This window comes from Rhodamnia argentea, chromosome 9, assembly GCF_020921035.1.
Source record: "Rhodamnia argentea isolate NSW1041297 chromosome 9, ASM2092103v1, whole genome shotgun sequence".
In the NCBI taxonomy this organism is placed as follows: Eukaryota; Viridiplantae; Streptophyta; class Magnoliopsida; order Myrtales; family Myrtaceae; genus Rhodamnia; species Rhodamnia argentea.
In genome coordinates this window covers 3,203,058-3,225,075 of record NC_063158.1, presented here as the reverse complement: position 1 = coordinate 3,225,075, position 22,018 = coordinate 3,203,058, and the positions used below count along the sequence as shown (strand labels likewise).

The 22,018-nt window shown below is 40.3% G+C and overlaps 2 protein-coding genes across 5 annotated transcripts; both read left to right on the top strand.

The window, feature by feature from the left end:
* Positions 1 to 1,692: 1,692 nt before the first annotated feature.
* Positions 1,693 to 11,944, top strand: LOC115736966 (ubiquitin carboxyl-terminal hydrolase MINDY-1). Of its 4 annotated transcripts, none has more exons than XM_048285857.1 (13): positions 1,693 to 2,103; positions 2,525 to 2,643; positions 2,742 to 2,848; positions 2,939 to 3,026; positions 4,003 to 5,086; positions 5,174 to 5,228; positions 5,338 to 5,419; positions 5,548 to 5,628; positions 6,490 to 6,594; positions 6,672 to 6,721; positions 7,084 to 7,204; positions 10,662 to 10,758; positions 11,916 to 11,944. In XM_048285857.1, exons 1-12 carry the CDS (start codon positions 1,851 to 1,853, stop codon positions 10,740 to 10,742), a joined length of 2,226 nt encoding a protein of 741 aa, XP_048141814.1. In that variant the 5' UTR covers positions 1,693 to 1,850; the 3' UTR covers positions 10,743 to 10,758; positions 11,916 to 11,944. The 4 variants fall into 4 exon arrangements, with proteins under 4 accessions (XP_048141814.1, XP_048141813.1, XP_048141812.1 ...); XM_048285856.1 differs by lacking the exon at positions 11,916 to 11,944 and adding an exon at positions 11,692 to 11,900; XM_048285855.1 differs by lacking the exon at positions 11,916 to 11,944 and adding an exon at positions 10,943 to 11,173.
* Positions 11,945 to 18,084: 6,140 nt separating this feature from the next.
* LOC115736971 (homeobox protein knotted-1-like 7) lies at positions 18,085 to 22,018 on the top strand. Its single transcript, XM_030668887.2, has 5 exons — positions 18,085 to 18,832; positions 19,037 to 19,157; positions 20,617 to 20,807; positions 21,013 to 21,144; positions 21,478 to 22,018. Exons 1-5 carry the CDS (start codon positions 18,509 to 18,511, stop codon positions 21,616 to 21,618), a joined length of 909 nt encoding a protein of 302 aa, XP_030524747.1. The 5' UTR covers positions 18,085 to 18,508; the 3' UTR covers positions 21,619 to 22,018.

Sequence of the window (22,018 nt, the reverse complement as noted above, 5' to 3'; positions counted from 1 at the left end):
CTACATCACCTCAAAACCAGTGCATAACGATAATTTGAATCAATTTTAAATGAATTTATTGACTATTTTGGTCGCAGTTAAAAGCGAAAACCACCATTAACTCACCTTCTCCAAAATCTAAATGCCATCGACCGATCGTCGGATAAGTAATTGAAATTTCGTAGCGGGCATCTCTACTATCCGGCACGCATTCGATCAAATGCACTCTGCGCCACGTCCGAAAATGCAAATCCTAACGAATGGTTTCGTCCATTTCGAGACCGCCCTTTGGAAATAATTGTACAGGCGGTCCGCATCGTCTAAGCCTTTTTCTGAGACCGCCATTTTTGTATGTATTGTTCGTGTTTTTCTGCTTGGTGGGTACTTTACTTTGCGCGAGAATCGTTCTCCCACCCGCACCACCCTAGATGAGACAAAGTGGTACGCTTGCTCCTGTCTTTTGTCTAACCTTATGTGAGAGGACACTTGCTAAGCATTTTGTGAACAAAATCTCCAACTTTAGATCCGGTCGCAAATTTATCCCGAACTCTTTTTTACCTCGGAAAAAACCCCTCAACTTCAGGTGCGGTATCAAATCCATCCCAAATTATGTTTTGTCTAAAAGAAAATCATAAACTTTCAATCTAATCTCGGATATATTCCCGTAATTTAGTCCCAACTCGAAGTGGCGTTTTCACGTGGATAGCAAATCCCACATCAACAAAGTAGCGAGGCTATAGGTACGAATCAATATGAAAATGTCACGATCCATGACGAATCCACCCCAATAAAAATTGTTAGAATTCTTGAAAATGAAATCATTCTAGGATATGAAAATTAGGAACGACCAATGGGGATTTTTTGACAGAGGGCTAATGGGAGCAGATTTATTATTAGAGTAAAAATTGATGAATTTTCTCTTAGACAAAAATAAAGTTCATGATAGATTTGGGACTGGACCTAAAGTTTGTGATTTTTTTTCGAGATAAGAAAAGTACGGAGCAGATTTCGGACTAAACCTAAAATTTGGGACCTTTTGGGAAATTAAGCAATATTTAGAGAAGCAAAATATCGTAGTTTATGTAACTCCGATGGCCGTATTGACCTGACCCTCTTTGCTCATAGATGTGTTGTCTTGCTTAACAGCTAAGTCTAATACGAATTCGATCAGACGCGTGTACGCAAATGATGTAATTCACTTTGTAAACTTCACCTAATTTTTACCGGGGCTCCCAATTTCACGGGTTTGCAGAAACGAGAAGAGGAAGAGAGATGCCTATGATGCAACGAGTCCACTGCTTCTTCTAAAGATGGGAGAAGTCCAATTTGCACCTCGTATATCAAAAAGTGATGGGGAAAAAAAAAAATTCCCAAATCAAACAATCGAATTTGTAAATTTCTTCGCCTTCGGAAAGAAGATCGATATCTTGAAAGAAGCAATTAAAAGCTCTTTCAACGACACAAATTTGCAGTTCGGCTGTAAATGTCAATGGCGAGACCAATTCGACACGACCACGGTCACGATTACGCCCGATATATATGTAAGTAGTAAAAGAGAGAGAAAAAAAAATACAAAATAAATTACTTTCTTTTTTTCAATTAATCATAAATAAATGAGATTTTCTCTTGTTGGTGCACAGGTCAAAATATTTTTAAATGTCGATTGAAAGAGCCCTTTGTTATTGCCGGATATCCCTCTTCTAGTTTTCCTCTTCTTCCTCCCCAGTCCCCACTATAAATCCTCCATTTCGCCCGGACTCAACGACCTTTTTCTTTCCTTCTCGCGCTGGTTCGAATCGCGAATCTCCTATCCGTTCTCGTTCCGATCCAGTCGTCTTCTTCGCGAAAAAGCTCCGATTCTTGAGATCGCTATGGCGACTTCTACTGCTTCGCCTCCTCCTTCCGCTTCGCCTTCTTCGTCTACGGTGGACGAGCAACCGAGGCAACAAGACCAGCAGCCTCAACAACAGCAGCAGCAGCAGGAGCAGCAGCTCCATCAGCTTCAGCCCTCGAATGGGACGGAGAAAGAATGCATCCACAAGACGAAGCTCATACAGTTCCTCGGTCGCTCCACGCCCATCGTCCTCCAGAACGATAATGGCCCTTGCCCTCTCCTCGCCATCTGTAACGTCTCCTTCTCTCTCTCTCTCTCTCTCTCTCTCTCTCTCTCTCGTCCCCTTTAGTTGCGGTTCTCTAGGGTTTCGCCGTTCTCTGGCTTCCAATTGTTGTTTATGTCCTTCATTTGCTTGGTTCGCGATTAGTATTTGCGTTTGGGATGAAATCGAATCGTTGCCTAGCTGTCAATTTTAATTGCTGCAATGTCAACCGTGGCAATCATGGATTATAACTTCGTCTGGTTGAGAAATCAGGTGGCGTAATCAGTACTTGAAGAAACAGGAGGGGTATTTGGTATCGTTCACGTTCAGTTCATCATAATACAAGGTCTTTTAGGTCATGCATTTTTTGGCTGCGTGGGTGATGTGTACAGAGTTTATTTGTGGGTGACGGTGACTCGGGGAATGTTCTTAAATTGGATCATATGCAGGTAATATTCTTCTATTGCGGAACAGCCTGAATTTGAGTCCAGACACAGCTGAGGTTTCTCAAGAAAAATTGCTGTCTTTGGTGGCTGAACGACTAATTGATTCCAACAGCAATATTAATGTAATGGCCTTTTCTTGTTCCCTGGAAGTGGAGGGTTTCTCTGTTTATGAGGGATGTTAATCTTCTATTCCTTTCCCCCCTCTTTGGAAATGTTGCAGAATAAGGATGCTGGCTATGTTGAAAATCAACAACAGAATATTGCGGATGCAATTGATCTGCTGCCACGTCTTGCGACCGGCATTGATGTAAATATAAAGTTCAGGAGGTTGAATTGGCTTTATGACAAGTATTCAAGTTTTAGCCTGAATCTTTATGCTTTTATTGGTCTTGAGCAGAGTATATCTTTTAATTGCAGGATAGACGACTTTGAATTCACCCGTGAATGTGCAATCTTTGATCTGCTGGACATTCCACTTTATCATGGTTGGATTGTCGATCCCCAGGTGCCTTATCATTTCGGTTTATGTGCTTTTGTGCCAATGCTCATCACTTATTTAGGAGTAAATTCTCAAGTAACTTGTGATGTCTACTTCATCTGAATGTAAGTGTTAGTCCTCATTCGCTATCTATTATCAAAATTTTTGACAGGTACAGTATATACATGGCTTTCAGTATCAACTGTGGAAACTGTCTCTCTTTTGAGGATTTTTCTTTGAACTATCAGCAGTCTCTGTCCAGGATGATGTATAACATCTGCTAATTTGAAAATTTTGATTTATTTGAAAGCCAACTTTAAGGTTGGTTACCCACCCATCGGTGGCCGCGATGGTTTGAGCCCAGTTCCTTTCACGAGAGATCCTGGATTCAAAACTCGTAGGCGTCGGTGATTTAAGCGGAGGGTCGTGGCGGTGGGATGCTGCGCTAACCTCCCCTCCCCCCGAGGAATAGTTGTGCTCCACCACCGGTTTGAGCCATAGCTCGCCGGCCGGGCGGACACCTCGGTTATTAAAAAAAAAAAAAACTTTAAGGTTGGTTGCTGATTACATGAGGAAACAGCTGTGGTTTGCTTGATGATCAAATCTGTGCCAGTCTCATTGCATTGCATTTAAATCCTTCTTGGGTAGAAGTATTTTCTATGATCTGTCTCTATTTTGGTAGTTAGTGCCTTGCATAGGCGGGCAAACCACTGTGGTTTGCTCGATGATCAGACTTGTGCCAGTCTCATTGCATTGCATTGCATTTAAATCCTTCTTGAGTAGAAGTATCTTCTACAATCTTGCTCTATTTTGGTACTTAGTGGCTTGCGTAGGCAGGCAAAAGAAGTGTGTACTTATTTTACTGGATTTAGTGATCTTTGTTGTAGTTTAAATCTAAAGTTTGAGTAAATTCCCACTAGTTTAAGTTCTCTGTATTCTCCCTCCTGTCAATTTATTCTAATGCTGCCTACGCGTTTGTATCTGTCTTTCTACAACTTCTTAGGATAATGATACTGAAATCGCGATTGGATCCAAGTCATATAATACCCTTGTGGGTGAACTTGTTGCATTAGAAACAAGAATGATGGATCAAGAACATAAGGAAGACAGTGGAGAAGACTGTGTTGATTTTGCTGCTGCAGCTACTGCAGCCCTTGGAGTGCCTTCTCCATCCCTTTCAAAGGTCAGCTCATTTGATGGTTCTCCGCGCTCAGTGTCTGATACCCAGACACCGAGAAAGGGGGATCTTGAAGAAGAAGCAGAGCTGATGAGAGTTTTAAAGTTGTCGGAGATTGAAGGACCTGATTCATCAAGTAACTCTTTCATCGCGGGTAATGGCACATGCAGTATCTCTTGTAACTTCGACGAAGGTAGTTGTCCCCAGAAGTTTGTACATGCAGATGCACTTGGTATATTACAGGATTCTAGTGGAGTTGAAAATATCTCTTGTCAGTTGGAACCACCTCTCATGGTTGCTGGTATTACCCTGACTGATGAGAACCATCCAGTGATTGCCAGAACTTGTCTGGGGGAAGTAGGTCCTCCATCCTTAAAGACGGATGTGGCAGACCACATTCATCAGTCTAAACATGCAGAAATTGGGGAGGCTGCCATTCAGGATGACTTGATTGACCTGAGAGATGTAGACACTTCGTTCCAGGTTGAAAAAGCTTCCGTATTGTCTCCTGTTAAACTGGGTGGCACTATGGATGAGAGTTTGAGTTTATGTTTGCGAGTAAATGAAAAGGTAGAGACGCCAACTTCTCCAGTTTATGCTGTTGAAACAGCTGATTATCAGACTGGATGTGATGCAGCGGAATTTTTGAGTGTCTCTGTGCCAAATGTCGATTCAGATTCGTCCAATGGCAAATTGCAGCACACAGATGTTGCTGAACCTTTTACACCCAGCATAGATGGTAGTGAACCCATATATGAGGGAGAGGAATGCATTTTGGATTCTGGCACAGCAGCCTGTGAAGATAGAGAACCTATATATGAAGGCGAGGTGGTTCTTGCTAAACAAGCTGACAAAGCAATCATAGATGCCTATAATGTCAGTAGTAAGGATGAAATGACCCCACAACAGGGTAAGAGGTTTTGTAATCAAGTGGACGTTCAGTTTACTATTGACTTTGTCATGATGCTATATCTCTTTCTGTCAAATTTGCTTTTAGGGGAATTAGTGCGAAATTTCTTGAAGAGCAGCGCCAGTCAGTTGACCATCTATGGGTATGTGTATGAATTTCCTATCCTACATTATTTTTCTATCAGTTATCAAAAGTTGTCCAACATTTTGGATATGAAGGCACTCCATAATAATACTCTATGGACAATGCAGCCTTTTTAGTCTACAAGAAGGCCTTAAAGAGAGAGAGCTTTGTGTGTTCTTTCGTAACAATCATTTCAGTACCATGTTTAAGGTCAGTCATGGGCTTTGTTTTGTATTTCTTGTATGTTTCTATCATTATTGTGAACCATTGGACATTGCTCTGTTTGTGCCAGATGAACGAGGAAATGTCTTTTTAATTAACTTTCGTGTCATTTGCAGTATGAAGGTCAACTATATCTATTAGCTACAGACCAAGGTTACATAAATCAGCCTGATTTGGTATGGGAGAAACTAAATGAGGTAAGAAGCGTATTCTCATTGTCATTGATGTGGAGAGCTTTCATCAGTTTGTTCTCATTTCATCCTTTTACCTGCTTGAAACTGAAGCTGTTTTATCGGGTTTGTGGTTTCTCCGGTGAGTGTCCTTATTTGGATTTTTTTAAGTGAATCCAAGACGTAGCTAAGGCCATTTAATCTGGTCATAGAAAAAGGTAAGGACATTTAATCAGTGCATAACCTTTTCTTATGGTGGTAACTGCCAAATTTGGTTGTAAGCTCACTGATTTTATTCCAAACAGGACTAGTTTTCCAGTTCTACTTCACGTCTGTAACCTCTCCCATGGTTAAGAGAAATGGACTTATTTCAAGTTATGGGATTTTATCTCTTTTTATGCACAACTGTGCAGGTTGAATGAGGAAAAGATATGTGAACAAGAAACACAATTTGATTAATGAGAGTTACAGTCGTAAGTTATGCGACAGCTACTAAACATGATGGTTTTTTCTTTTGTAATTTCTCTCCCTTTCCAAACTTTGATTTTTCCTAACTGAATGAGGGTACTACCCAAGTTTTTAGGAAGGTGAACAGAGTTCCTTTTTTGTTTACCAACCTATCCCACTTATGGGTTGTGGGATGAACTTCTCCTTGGAACTCTATTTTCCACTTGTGAAACTTGAAGTATTTCCCCCTACTCTCCCAACAATCTATGCTTGACCTCACATGCCTTCTTTGTTGTTGTGTTATACAGCATTTTGTTACTGTTGGTCTTTCCTGCAAATAAGTGACTTTTAAGATGATTGGGTGTGAACTGACTATGTTGCTTTGTGCCACGTGGATGGTTTGCACAATGTTTCTTTCAAGCACTGACACTGCGTTTTCAGGTCAATGGGGACACCTTGTTTATGACCAGCAATTTTAAGGAATTTAAGGTGGAAAGTCATACAAATGATACATGGGATGAGCATAATGCCATGGCCAATACAGCTGTATGCATCTATTTTTTTCCTTATGTGCTCTGAGTTTTGCCATAACTGTCAACCGATATTACCCTCATCTGCTGCAGGACTATCTTGCCAGCATTGACAGAGCAACACATGCAGGCTTGGATATGGAGTAAACAATCCTAACTTCATGATTGCTATCGTTTTATAGTTTGGATGGATTAGGCTAGGTCGAGCAATATTAACAGTCTTACTGGATTTTGCCAAGCGACATCAGTGGTCTTGTTATTTGCACCACACCGTGTGAAGGAATCGTTTATTTCTTCGCAAAAGCATTCTCATGCTCTTTGCATAATTGCAACACTGCGTTGATAATTGGCTAGGCCTTGTGAACTATTTGGAGTTCGAAGATATGTCTCTTCAGTTTGAGTGTTTCTTGTCTATTAAAGCCTCTTTCTCTTAGTGCCTCATAAATTAAATACATTTTGACAACTTGAGCCTTTTGCTTAGAGTGTAAACATTTCTATGTTGTAGTTCCGACCATCAATTGGCGATAGCTCTGCAGCAACAAGAGTTTGAGCAGCAACGACAACCACAACGCAGTAATGTGCAACCACAGTCAATTGGTGGTTCAAGGCTGATCACTGGTCCCCAGGTTTGCTGATCATCTAGTTGCCATGTCTTATTTGTGTAATCTTGTTAGCTTCTTTTGATATAAAGTTCTAATTGGAGATACAAGTACTTTTTCGTGTCATAGGCCATAACAATAATGCGTTGTTGGCAGTTGCCTGCTTTAAGCAGTGTCTTTACTTGAGATCATAAGTTTACTAGGTCATCCTCCATAGTTGCTTGCAAAAGTCGCCCAAGCCAGATTTTCTGTGTCACCTTAAAGAACTCCATTCTCATTGTTCTCCAAACATGTTATGCAGCAGATAACAAAAGGAAGTATATTTTTGTTGAATCATAGAAGTTAGATGTGGAATATGGAACTCTGCTTGTCTTCTTCAAGATCAACTTTCCTCTAGCCTGATGGCTTTGAGAGCTCACCAGAGCTCACCGGGGACAGACTTAGCTTTAGAGTAGCAGCGGCTCTTGCCCTTGCTCATTTCATCAAAAATTTGGAATATATAATGGTTTCTAAACTATTACTAAATTACTTTTGGCCTAAAAACAACTTGTGTCCCCATTCAATTTCTCAGAATATACAGCTATGTGAAAATTGAATATTTTCATTTTAATTTTGCCCCCACCACATCAACATCAACATTACCTTTATCCCAAACTAGTTGGGGTCGGCGGTCGATGAACTCAAAAATAAATAAAAAGAAGCAAAATCGATTGAGGAAAAAGAAATAATTATATAAAAATAGAAATAAATATATAAAAATAAAAATAGATAAATATATATGGGGGAAAAATGACTAAAAAGGACAATCAGTAATATAGGAATTTTGTCCCTCCACAACGCTAATAGCTTTCCTCCACTCCGTCCTAAGACAAACCATGCACCAATCTATTTTCCACTTCATTAAATCTTGTTTTACTACTTTCCCCAAGGTAAGTTTCAGCCGACCTTTTCTTTTCTTCATGTTATGCTCTCGGTAACAAACTTCTGTTCTTCTTGAAGCATCTAGGAATCTTTGAAGAATATGCTAAAACCATCTCAATCTATGTTCTCTCATCTTTTCTACCACTAGTGCTATTCCAACTTTTCGTCGAATATCTTCATTTCTTATTTTATCTATTCTTGTATGACCACACATCCATCTTAACATCCTCATTTCCGCTAATACCATTTTATGCTCCTGTTGCCTCTGTCTTGGCTAACATTCAGCTCCGTATAGTATTGCAGGCCTTCTTGCCGTTCTATAAAATTTTCCTTTTAACGTAAGAGGAATTTTGTGATCACACGTAAACCCCGATGCACTGCGCCATTTCATCCAACCTACTTTGATTCTATGGCTTACATCCTTATCAATCTCTCTCCCCTTTTGCAATATTGATCCCGGATATCTAAAAGCATCTATCTTGGGTACCTCCTGTCCGAGCATATTCACGGATTCTTGATCTCCTCCTCTTGCCGTGTCGAACTCACACTTCATGTATTCGGTCTTACTTCGACTTAACGTAAATCCTTTAGACTCCAACCTACTTCTCCATAATTTTAATTTAGCGCAAATCCCAGCCCCGGTCCCATCAATAAACACAATATCATCTGCAAAAAGCATATACCACAGCACCTCATCTTGGATATCTTTTGTTAGCTTATCCATAATTAGGGCAAAAGATAAGGACTCAAAGTAGAACCTTGGTGTAAGCCTACTGTGATTGGAAAATGGCTTGTATGTACCATTACAAGCCTTCACACATGTAGTAGCATTATCGTACATATCCTTGATTGCCTTTACATACTTTGAAGGTACTTTTTTCTTCTCAAGAACCCACCATAGAACCTTTCTTGGAATCCCGTCATACGCCTTCTCGAGATCAATAAACACCATATGTAGGTCCTTCTTTTCTCGATATCTCTCCATCAATCGTCGTATCAAGAAGATAACCTCCATGGTAGATCTTCTTGGCATAAATCCAAATTGATTTACAGAGACCTTGGTCTCTATTCTTAAACGATGCTCTATAACTCTCTCCCACAACTTCATTGTATGGCTCATAAGCTTAATGCCTCTATAGTTGAAACAATTCTGGATATCCCCCTTTTTCTTATAGATAGGCAAAAGCATACTCTTCCTCCATTCGTCGGGCATCTTATTAGTTTGGAGAATCTTGTTAAAAAGATTAGTCAACTAACTTATTGCCACATCCCCTAAGTATCTCCACACTTCAATAGGGACACCATGGGTCCCAAGGCTTTACTAGTCTTCATCTTCTTTAATGCTTCATTAACTTCATGCGCTCTAATTGTACGCTCAAACCTTCTGTTTAAATCATCAGAAGCGTCCTCCAAATCCACCTCACTTCTACCGCTTCTTCATTAAAAAGCTTGTTAAAATAGCTCATCCACCTTTCCTTAACTTCCGGATCTCTTACTAAGAGTTTTTTATTTTCATCCTTAATGCATCTAATTTGTGTCAAGTCTTTAATTCTCTTGTCCCTTATCTTTGCAAGCCTATAGATACATTTTTCTTCCTCTTTGCTTCTTAGTTTTTTGTACATATCGGAGAAAACCTTGCCTCTAGCCTCTCGCAGAGCTTTCTTGGCCTTTTTTCTCGCCAATCTAAACTTTTGCAAATTCTCTTCATTAGAACATTTATGCAAACATTTGAAACACTCCTTTTGTTTAATTGCCTCCCGCACCTCCTCATTCCACCACCAAGTTTCCTTTGTTTGATGTCCGTTCCCTCTACTTTCCCCTAACACCCCTCTTGCCACTCTCTTGATGCAGTTAGACATCTCGTTCCACATCCTATTTACTTCAAGCATTTTGAAAACGTAGGTATTATAGACGAACAAAACTTGTTTATATTAATTTTCTTGGTACTGTTATGTGTACGAGCAATCAATTGTTAATTTCTAAATGATCAAATCTTGTCCCCTCTAAGAGAAACTTCTACATCCGTCCCTGGCGCTCACTCTTAAAACCCAAGTCTGGTGTTCGAAAGTTGGCAGGGGAGCTTCTCATGTTCAAGAATTCGTTAAATTTAAGGATGAGCTCAAACTTGTTATGTTTTGGATGGTCCTTCCATATTAGCTGAAAAATGAAATAGCAACTTTTTTTCGGAGGTGTTGGGTTGGAGGCGAGGGTGGAGTGGGCTGCTTGTTTAATTGTTGCTTGTTCTCATTTAGGTCAATCTTTTTAGGTATCTCATGGAGTTGCTCTCTGCCTTGACGTCCTACTAATATCTGATAATATTTTGCCTTCAGGATGACTTCTTGAAGATGATAGAAGTTAGAATATTGGTTGTGTTATTGCATAGCTGAGAAACCAACTCGTGAAATACATGTGTAGTTGTTTTTGAGGAATTTTTAGTCTTTGTATGTAGTTTACAGTTGCATGTAAATGAAGGATAATGACTTGTAATGCAATCAAATAGTGTTCATTTAAGACTTTTCCCTTGGGCGTGTAACTTATACCAGCCATTAATGGTGCTCTACAGGGGGGAAGATATGGAGGGAGAAATCCATCATCTTCGAACAGGGCTGATGCAAAATCGAAGGATAGATGTACCATTATGTGAACAGCGTGCATTGTAGGTGAGTTCGTGTTGTAAATGGTTTGCCTTGTTCCAATTGTATGTCATGATACTAATCAACCTTTCTGGTAATATATGTGGATTTTCGCTCAATATTTCATTTTGTAATGTAAATAGATATCTAGGAATTGCATATTCTTTTAGCAGCCTAGAAGCTTTGATTTGTCGTTTCATTTGTAATGAAGCATCACATGGAAATGAATATGTGGATCATCGCATAGAAAGGAACCGCATGAATAATACGGGAGTTAAGGAGATACTGATGGAGCCGGGTGACTCAAGGCTTTGATAGTTTGGGAATGCGTGTTTTATGCTCCAATGTTATATGGAGGTGAGAAGTTTGGAACAGTACTGCCATCTATACTGCAGTTGGATTTGATCCTCTAATAAAAACTTTATGCAGTGGGTTTTCTTTCTCCTGATGATTTGTTTCAATGCTGGTCTTAGTTTTGTCATATTGATGTCGACAAGGATTGTGAGCTCCAAAATCCTTAATGCATATTGTAGTGTTGGAACTTGGATCTCTCTGCCATTTTGACATCAGATGAATGAATCGCGAAGCTCTCTTTGCCGTTCCACGTAAAAAGTAAATGGCCATTGTAAAAGGGCCAAGTTCGTTTTAGTTGAGGAAGCTGTGTGACCGTGTCTTGTGGGCAGTTTCACCCTGCTAGAAACATTAGTTTGTGGCCCTTTCCTTTAAGATGGGTGTCTTTATCCGATAAGTAAGTAACGGAAGAGTCAAGAATGAGTTTTTGTGAAGGTTGTTTTCTATACTTAATGAAGCCCTTCTAGCCAGATTTTAAATCTATGTACCTAATATAATAAAATTCATCTGAATTCTTTGATGTTCTTCCGGGGGAAATCTTATTGTTGCTGCTGTTGTCATTGTTTCCCGTTCTGCTGCTGTTCAGTCATGCGACTTTGATGGAGCCAGTTTTTGTTGTCATAATCTCCCTATTTACACGATCTAAGTGGAGAAAAGAAGGTTGTGAACAGGATTTCATCAAATAGTTTCCATTACTATGAAGACAGCCTTTTTCTGCTAATGTACAAGAGAAGTCCCGTAGAAATGACTTGTGACTTGTGACTGGTAAAAGTTGTGAATTTTTCTCATGGCTACCTCAGAAATCTAGCATTTCTCGACTGTTCAATCCAAAGATTGACTGCTGCTAAGGACCTCACTCTAGTCGAGAATCATCAGGCACTTTGAGAAGTACTCTCTTTCTATAGGAGGCTATGGATTAGAACATAAATGAGATAACCAGGACACGCTCTTTAGAACGCGCGTAGGTCAAAGCGGGAAACGAAACTGCAAGGACTATTCCTGATGCAAATCAAATCAGCTACGAGATTAGGGAGGTTCCGGTGGACCTCACTGTGCATCCGGCGCAGGTGCTAACACCTCCTCAATGGAGGTGTGCTTTATCGGCGAAAAGAGTTTTTCATCGTCCTCGCCATCGGCGTTGCCCTGTGCTCTCTCTTTTCGGCCAACGTTTGTCACTCTCTCGTCTCTTAGGTGCTAACGTCTAGCTACGGAGCTAAGCCCCTTTCAGCTAGCCAATGAAGCTTGGAGAGGCCCAAAGTGGCCCCCCATCAACCAATTTTCCTTTTTGTCACGGCACGGCACCCCACAATCGTATACGACAACATCACCAACAAAAGCGATTTTGTCCTTTGGTGTCAAAAGAAAAAATTTTTGAATTTTTCTTGCAAATCGTCGTCCATGTTATTGGGAAGGTGATAATGTCGAGTAAGCGAGCGAGTAAGCCTTCTGTTTTGGATAAAGTGGGCTACACTTTTACTGATTAGCCATGGGATTGACTTGGGTGAACTTTAGAGAAAGATCTAAGAAGTGAAACAAAAAAAGACCACGAGGGAAACACAATGGAGAGAACTTTCAAGCTCAGGGGTTTGCGGAGTTCTTGAAAGCAACTACTCTCTCTCTCTATATATATGGATATGTCAAAGGTTTATGCACCACTCGTTTCGAGAAAAAAAGAGTGATTCAAAAAATAACTTCCAAAAAATAATTCATTATATTGTTTACAAAAATAAATGAATGAAAAAGTTTTTCATCGCCTACGAAAATAATTAGACATAGATTGTTATCGATAATAAAAATATTTTTTATTGATTAATTTTTTTTAAATAATATAAATAATTATTTTTCGAAAAATGTCCAACAAAACGTTCATTTCTCGCGTAGCGAACTAATGCTTAGAAATTTAAGTATTCCGCTAATTGGGCCACTAATCCTGAGTGTGTTTGTGTCCTCTTTCTTCGAGATTTTTCAAATCCTTTGCCAAAGAGGTCGCAATCTAGAGGCCCCTAACAACGCGACAAGGCTACAGCTGTGACGGTGACCCCACTTCTATTCCCCACCAGCGTTCTCCAATTTCCCTTTCTCACATCATCTTCTTCTTCTTCTCCTTCTTCTTCTTCTTCTTTTTCTGTTTTTTTTTATAGCTTCCGGTCATACTTGATTTCATAAATTCGTACGCCACTAGCTGTCACGAATTACATGTAAATAGTTTCATTTTGTGCGCACCACCGTTGTATAGTCTGTAAGATTACTCGGAATTAGAGTTAGATTGCTTACGGCTCGTTCACCAGGTTACGAAATTGGATGTTTTGACCACTCAGACTAATTTGAAAAGAAATTGAAGGGCACAGAAAACTTTACAAATGACGATATCTGTGTTTTTTTTAATTAAGGATCGGTTTAAGAGGCCAATCCCGCAATGACTAACGTACATTGAAATCACCTCCACATGTATGGGAGCCTATTCGAGGTTCCAGAACGTGAAGCCGTTCATGGATGTTTTACCTGTTCGGTTAGAGTGACGTCTTTTTTTTTTTCCCCTTCTCTCTTGATGGAAATATTATACCGAGCTAAAAACGAAAAAAAAAAAGGTTTTAAAATTGGAAAATGTTTTCGCAAGAGATCGAGCTTCTAGAAAGGGCACCAGACTTAAACATACACCGAAAATAAGGCCAGACATAAAAAATAAAAATTAAAAATTAATCTAATAAATGTGAAACAAAAGCTTTCGTGTATACAAAGCAGCATTTCCCACGTGAAACAAAAGGAACCTAAGAAGTCGTTCGAGTGTTTTGCTTGAATCCAACTCCAGTGGACACCCACCACACCACCCCACAACATGTCTTGATCCCCCCAACAATTCTCTCCCAATTTTTTGTCCTAAATCACCTTGAGAATTGCTCTCCTACATGGTCCCACCATCCCTCCCATGTCCCGTACAACAAGAACCGTTTCAATTTACTCAATTTTATCCTCCATTTATTGAAAAAAAAAAAGAAAAAAGAAAACCTCTTCTCTCTCTTTATTTTCGAGATTACGGGGCCCGATAACTCTTTCGGTTGCGAGTTTAAATCCATCGAGACAGTCCCACCTCGATCCCGAGAAATCTCGATTCGGTTATGGCGTTGCTCCTGCCTGTGCATTGGATATACGATAACTCCGGCCTTGTCCCATTGCATTCGGTTGTACGGGGAGAGGCAGGCTCGCTAAAATATGAGCAACGACTGTAACTCAAATCGGACATTTCGAATTTGTTATATCAAGAAAATCTCTTCTTCTTCTTCTTCTTTTTCGCGAGAAAACAAGATTTCGTGTTTTCTAAAATCATTCCAAACACTTTGATATTTAATTATTTTCGCAAAAATATATTAGTTTCTTAACGCAGACGGAACAAAAAGATGAAAAAAGAAAAAAGAAAAGAAAAGAAAACCTCCATGTTCATGCCCTAAATCCTAAACCGTGCTGAACAATATTCCCCACGGGTGGGGGGCAGCAATTGGATACATGCATGAATCGGATCATGCATTACATCATACTGAACGCAACGTGACCGGATCAAACGGTTAGCGAGGCCCCATCAGACGTCAAAGTCAGCAATAAGATAAGTACCTTAACTCGAAGGGACCCCACCGCCAATGGTTGCTCGCCACGTCAGCCGCTAATGTAGGGTGGGGAGTTGGGTAGGTGGTCACTGTGTCCAAACAAACTTCTGCTCTGTATCCCTTTTCTCCCTTCAATTAATTGTTATTTTCCGTCCTCCTTTTGTATTCTTTTTTTTTTCTTTTGCAATTTTTTCGGGCAACTTTATTTAGGATTAGGATAGCCACCAAAAAATCCTAAATTATGCGTACCGTGACATTATACCCCAAACTTATACCGATGTAACATTTTTTACGCCAACCCTTTTTATGATGCAAAAAATCCTAAATTTATATTCGTATGACACATTTACGGTAAATGCGCCATGCAGATACAAATTTGAATTTTTGAGGTCACAAAAAAAATAAATGTGTTGCAAAAAATGTCCCCGCCAAAAAAATATTTAGGATAAATATGTGACTGTGAGCATAATTCGTGATTTTTTTAGTGGTTTTCTTTTTATCTATTTGTTTATTTTTCCTCACTTTTCAAAACACCAAAATGCAAATTTAGAAAGAGACACCAAACTGAAAAAGGCGATCACCAGCCAAAGGGGTGGCGGAACAGTGACAGTTCAACTCTTCAGCCGACTATGCTTTAATCCCAAAATGGTTCCGCCCTTTCTTTTTTGGCCCAATAATGTTAATCAAAGGAAATCCATTAAACCCTTGTCTCGTGACGAAATTTTGACGCAAAGCATACGTTACATAATTGCCCTTTTGTTTGAATTAAAAAAGGAACTTTCTTAACACGATTATATATGTGGTGTTGTGCAGTTGTTATGGGATATTATCCGTTTATCGTTGCTTCTATTGACGGGTGACTTTGACAGAGACGATTAATTAGGTACGTGACTCCCCGTCGGCATGTTGAATCCATTACCGAGAAGACTTTCGTCGTATTTCATGGGAAATTTACGTATCAATATATTAGACACTATTGAAATATATAAATATTAAATCACGTCTTTTTCTATAAACTTAAGCTTTTAAAACAGTTGGTTGTGGTCCCATAAAATCTTTCATGTTGTCGAGCCAGGTATTATCTCTTTCGCAAATGCGAGTGCATCCACCCCTATTAGTCAAATTCCACGTGCCACGATCGTAATTCGGCTTGCACGTGAGAGGGGGTGTTGTAGTTGTTATCCCACATCGCTTAAGAACGGGTATTATATTCTCTTTATATTCATGTGGTTTCCCTCCACCTATAAGCTTAAGTTTTTGGGTTGAACTTTCTAACATGGTATCGGAGCGGGAGATCCCGAGTTTAAATCTTTCCAAGCCCCTATTTACATCTTCAATGAATATTTCCACGCTTAGTACTAGTAAAAAAGATCAGACTAAGCGTGAGGGGAAATGTTGGAATATACAAATCTTTCCAGGCCCCTATTTGCCTCCCTAATGAATATTTTCACGCTTAGTATTAGGCAAAAAGACCGGACTAAGCGTGAGGGGAGTGTTGGAATATATAAATATTAAATCACTACGCTTAGTATTAGGCAAAAAGACCGGACTAAGCGTGAGGGGAGTGTTGGAATATATAAATATTAAATCACGCATTTTTCTATAAGCTTAAACTTTTAGAACAGTTGGTTGTGGTCTCATAAAATCTTTCAGACATGACCCGTTTACTCAAATTTTTAATGCCGTTTTCTAATTACACAAAAAATCCATTTAATTACATCTTTTATGCTATAAAGAGATTTGAGAAGCTGATGGTATCACATGGTACAATATCAATTGTAGGTGTTATGAATGACAAAATATATTTAGTAATCATGATGGAAATCATCTCTAATTTTATGCCTAGTATTTTATTGTTATACTATCGCCCTGACATGTCAATAAGATAAAAAAAAAATTACGCGTTAAAAAATTAAGGGCATGACCCATTTGAAAAAAAAACAAAAAAAAAAAGCAAGAAGAAGCTTCCCTGACGACGACGAAATGATAAGAAGGGAAGTGACCTGCCTCCCTCCTATTTCATGTCGTTCCATTGACAGGAGTGCGTCATTAAGGATATGTCCCCATCACTGACTTGAATAATTTGCAGCTTTAGAGATAGAGAGAGAGAGAGAGAAACAAATAATGGATTAAAAAAAAAAGAAAAATAATAATTGAGATCGGCTCCAAACAATTATTGCATATTCTTATTTATATAACAACAGGGGAATTTATGCATATTCTTCGGTACTGATGTAAATGCATCTGATGGATGTTTAGTTATTCGTAGAGAGTGTGACTTCTGTCTTGAAATACTTTTGTATGATTTCGGAAAATTCTGATTTTTCGTTCTAATTTTAATGCCGGACACCCAAAGTATATTACGATTCGAATATACGGACATGCGACTTAGTTCTGTGTTTTTCTCTCCGTAAATTTTGGAGACTTGAAATTTCGGGGTTCGTTTTCGATATTTCGGGGGAGGAAAGCAAGACATTGTTACTTGCTTTTGAAAGTAGGAAAAGAGTTCTTGAGTTTTTGCAGGTGTAGAATCTTTGTTGCCAAACAAATTATCACCACTATAGATAAAAAAAAAAAAAGACTCCACTAACCTCGAGATTTACCAAAATGCTTACCCACTTAACATTCCATGAATCTTTGTCCTTTACATAAGGTAGATAGCAGGCCACTATCCAGTTATGAAGGAGGTAAAAGTAACTTATACCGATGGCGGAGACCTCTTCTCCAACATATCTTAATGAAGCAGCAAGGAAAAATGTCGGCGTTATCATTCAAATAGGCTTTTGTCCCCTCTTTCAAATCGACAAATCGCCCGCTTCAGACGATTTAAACTGACCATATATAGAGATTATCAAGCTTTACATCGAAATTACGGAGATGATCGAATTTATAGAAGTCGGTATGTTTGTGTGTGTCGGATCGATCTGAAGTCGTGCACGCGCTAAGCATATGATGTGAACATAAGAAGAGAGTAATTGCGCGAATGGAGAGAGGATAGATCTACCTAATTCATGAACCCTAATTGAGGTAGAGAACTCATAAAGTCAGTGTTGACTGTTGATTTAAAAAAGTAGAATCAAGACCCATAATACACCAATAAATAACCGAAATATGAATATTGAGATTGGGGGAAAAAAAAAACAGGGGAAAAAGCTAAAAAAGCAATCAAATGGTCAGGCAGCAGAACAGCTTTATCTGTGAAAAGTTCTCTGCTTTCTTTATCTGTAACCCTCCTCTTCTCCTTCTTCTTCTCCTCTCGCAATAATGATGATTCCATCAGCCTCCTTCCCAAACTAAACTCTTCTCTTTCTCTCTCTCTCTCTACTGCTTCTGCTGTGGCTTTTTTTCTTTCTCTCTCTCTCCGGGCCCCCCTCCCCCCCCCTCTCTCTCTCTCTCTCTCTCTCTCTCTCTCTTCCCTTGTTGAAGCGAAATCTGCTGCAAAAACGCAGAGGGTTCTGCAGAAAGTCTTGTATCTCTGATCCCAATATCGCCTCTCTCTCTCTCTCTCTCTCTCTCTCTCTCCCTCCCTCTCATGCACACCCTTAACGAGAAAACTGTCTTCTTCTTCTCCTTCTTCTTTTCATCATCACAGTAGTCAGAGTTCTCCCTCTTTCTCTCTGTGTGGTCCTCTCTCTTTTTCTTCAAAACCCTCGTCGCTCCTCTTCCTCGCCACAGATAAAAAGTACAGACTTTCTTCTCCCCGATACCCTTTCAGACTTTTGATTTGCCCTTCCTTTCTTTTTGCTGGTGGACTACATATCCTCTTCCTAAGAGTTTCGACTGATTCTCTTGGGCAGGAACATACCCGAGCACATAACCCCAACCAAATGCAAGAGCCGAACTTGGCCATGATGGGCGGCGGCGGGGGCGGGGTCGGCGCCGGTCTGAGCAGCGAGGCGTCGTTCTCGGGGGACCACCAGCAACGCCAGCTCAGGGCGGAGATCGCCAGCCACCCGATGTACGAGCAGCTGCTGGCGGCCCACGTGGCGTGCCTCCGCGTCGCGACCCCGATCGACCAGCTGCCGCTGATCGACGCGCAGCTCGCGCAGTCGCACCATCTCCTGCGCTCCTACGCCGCCGCCTCCTCCTCGGTGCAGCACGGCGGCAGCAGCCTCTCTCCTCGCGACAGGCAAGAGCTTGACAATTTCTTGGTACGCTCTTTCTCTTCCCCCCAAGAACAAAGCCCTTGTAGTTTCATCTCTTTCAACTTACAGAAATAACCTTGCGCTAGTCATTAATTAGCTTCTCTTGGTTTTGCTTTTTGAATCTCTACATCTTTGAGAAAGTCCCATATCAAAATATACGAAATATATTATCCTTAAATCGGTAAAAATTCGATCTTTTTTGCGGGGTAGGCACAATATCTGGTGGTACTATGTAGCTTCAAAGAGCAGCTGCAACAACACGTTAGAGTCCACGCCGTTGAAGCCGTCATGGCCTGCCGTGAAATCGAAAACACCCTCCAAGCTCTTACTGGTATCTCTCTCTCTCTCTGATAATTTCTTTTATTTCATATAATTTTATCTTGTTCCGGGTATAATCAAGCTGATATTTTTAAGATGCTGCTTAGAAATACACACCTATCGAGTCGCTTTCAATGGTTGTTTGAAGCACCACGTAATTTGGAATTATTGCAAGCGAAGGGCTGGATCAACAGGCGTTGATGCATGCGATTTTTCAAACAGAAAACTTTGGTGGGTGAACATGAAGCCACGCCATACGCCACGCCACTCTTTCTTAAAACTAATCTAAAGGATAATCACCCACCCTCCCATTAATAAATGATAACAACAGATAAACCAATCATTAGTCGTGACTTGTGCTGGTGTCCCTCACCAAGGTGACATTACTTAAAAAACTCTGATTAATTTAAAACAAGATTCTATTCACCAGGAAGATGTTTGTGTTCTGCTTCTTTCATCGGCCGATCAAAATTCCTCGGTGGATTTCCGCAATTCCGATATGTTTGTTCGGTAGGACGGAGAGCTTGAGTGAGCAAGTTGATTACGCAGATGTGGTGGTTTTCTTGCGAGTCTGGGGAAATTGTTATTAGAGGAGGTGGGTGTTGTAGGACCCGACCTTTAAATTTCTTTTCTGGTGTGGAGTTTTGAATTAGATGGGAGTTGAGGAGTTGGTTCGTGGAGAGTTGGGTGGGAGGGTGTACCACAACTCGCCATCGCCACCATGCACCGCCAACAACCGATGAGGTTGCAACTGGGAATAATGTTTGGTTGCTAACATTGTTAATCAATTTTTCATGGCGATGCTAACTTCTTTCTGAACTCATACGAGATCATGCGTGGTAGTATTTTCATGCTTCGTTGGTGGTTGAGAAAGTGTCTGCTAAACTCATTTGCTAGATCGAGCAAACCGCATGTAAAGAAACTACGATATACGCACCGGCAACAACATAAGATACGTGTTTCGACGTATTTTGCCACATCATATCTATCGCAATATGTTGGGATCGGTATGTAGTCTTAAATTGACCGAAATTCTCAGCCAGTTGAGTGCTTGTATGGATTAAACCAAGCCATCCTAGTCTCATTATAGGCAGTTTGTAGAGAATGCAAGACCTCTAATACTTAATATCTGATGATCCGATGGGCAGTTTAATTGGCCCTATTTAGTTTTATGTTATTGGCTATGCTCGGTTTAGTCGGTAATGAAATAATCGTGATCTTATAAGGAAGCAAATGCATTTCAAAATTGCATACAAGTTAATTAGAGTTTTAGGACAACATGGGAGCATGTGAATGTCGGACGCGAGCTGTTAGGGCAAGGAAAACGACTATCAGGATAGAGCGTATGCCCGTGTTTGCGAATTTAACGCCCATGTATACAATGCGTGTCATGGTTTTCTTGCCACACCTAGTGCTCAATAGAGTGGACTCACTCAAGAAGGCATCTTTCTGTAAATTGGAATTATTTGCAGGAATGAGTTTGGGCGAAGGAACCGGCGCGACCATGTCGGACGATGAGGATGAGTTGCAAATGGATTTCTCGTGGGATCAATCCGGTGCGGATGCTCACGACCTGACGGGATTCGGTCCTCTCCTTCCAACTGAATCCGAAAGGTCTTTGATGGAGAGAGTTCGCCACGAATTGAAGATCGAACTCAAGCAGGTATACAATAGTACTCTTTCAATAAGGAACCGGCTCCACATATTGCCCTTATCTTTGCTTGCTTAGTTCCTATTCCAACAAGGGACCTCAGTTTGCTTTTTCTCTTTTTCATAGTGCACAAACGTACTTTGAAATCCAAATCTAGCTTCTTTTTACCAGTAAGAACATCATAAACAGTGAAATTGTTGTCGATTGGTCTTTGCAGGGTTTCAGGTCAAAAATTGAGGATGTTAGGGAGGAGATACTACGGAAAAGGAGAGCCGGAAAATTACCTGGCGACACTACTTCTGTGTTGAAAAATTGGTGGCAGCAACACTCAAAATGGCCATACCCGACTGTAAGCAAACGCCTTTTTTTCTTCCTCTTTTCCATTTCATCCCTGGCATTCAAACACGTTATGTTATTACACCGTTGCAGAATGTTAAGGTTTTAGGACAAACAGTTGTCTTTCTTTCGGACATCTTACCACTCATCGAAAACTCAAACTCGAATGTGGACGTCTCCTCTTAGAATCATCTTGCCAGTTTCTCCTGCTATCAGGCGTTCATGTCCCTCGATCTTGTGTTCGATGCGACTAATCAACATTGCGTCTTTATGTGAAAGGCCCGATTTTAAATTGTGAGGCAGCGAGTCAACAATTAACATGCTTGATATATATGCTTCTTTTCAGGAAGATGACAAGGTGAAACTCGTGGAGGAGACAGGGTTGCAGCTGAAGCAAATAAACAACTGGTTCATCAACCAGCGGAAGCGAAACTGGCACAACAATTCCCAATCCGTCACCTCCTTGAAGTCCAAGCGCAAGAGGTAGGCGCAGCAAAGGGAACGACAAAGCTCGCCTTTGCGCCGCTAACCGAAACGACCAAACTTATCAAATCGGTATTGACTCTGATGTAACCTTTCTGATATACTGGGGGGTATACGTTATAGCTAGAGCTGAACACTTGGTGGTGGTGGTGGTGGATTCAAGCAGTGATGGTAATTAGATGATTCATTATGCTGTTAGTGCCTGTAACAAGTCATGCAAATTCCAGTAGATTACATACACAAAGCCCAGAAAATTGATTGTCTTTCTGTTTGGATAGGAGTGCTTCTGTTGCCTAATCTCTCTTGTATTTAGGCCCAAAACAAGAAACAAGATGTTAATTTTTTTCTTTTGGTTTGTAAAATTGTTGTTTTTGTCGGTGATTCAAGGTGCAATTCTTTTCCTT

Excerpts from the sequence above, each read along its gene's own strand:
- LOC115736966 (XM_048285857.1), top strand. The coding sequence starts at position 1,851 with ATGGCGACTTCTACTGCTTCGCCTCCTCCTTCCGCTTCGCCTTCTTCG. Across the intron at positions 5,629-6,489 it reads TATGGGAGAAACTAAATGAG|GTCAATGGGGACACCTTGTT; the intron begins GTAAGAAGCGTA and ends CTGCGTTTTCAG. Across the intron at positions 6,595-6,671 it reads ATGCCATGGCCAATACAGCT|GACTATCTTGCCAGCATTGA; the intron begins GTATGCATCTAT and ends CATCTGCTGCAG.
- LOC115736971 (XM_030668887.2), top strand. The coding sequence starts at position 18,509 with ATGCAAGAGCCGAACTTGGCCATGATGGGCGGCGGCGGGGGCGGGGTC. Across the intron at positions 19,158-20,616 it reads CACCCTCCAAGCTCTTACTG|GAATGAGTTTGGGCGAAGGA; the intron begins GTATCTCTCTCT and ends AATTATTTGCAG. Across the intron at positions 21,145-21,477 it reads CAAAATGGCCATACCCGACT|GAAGATGACAAGGTGAAACT; the intron begins GTAAGCAAACGC and ends GCTTCTTTTCAG.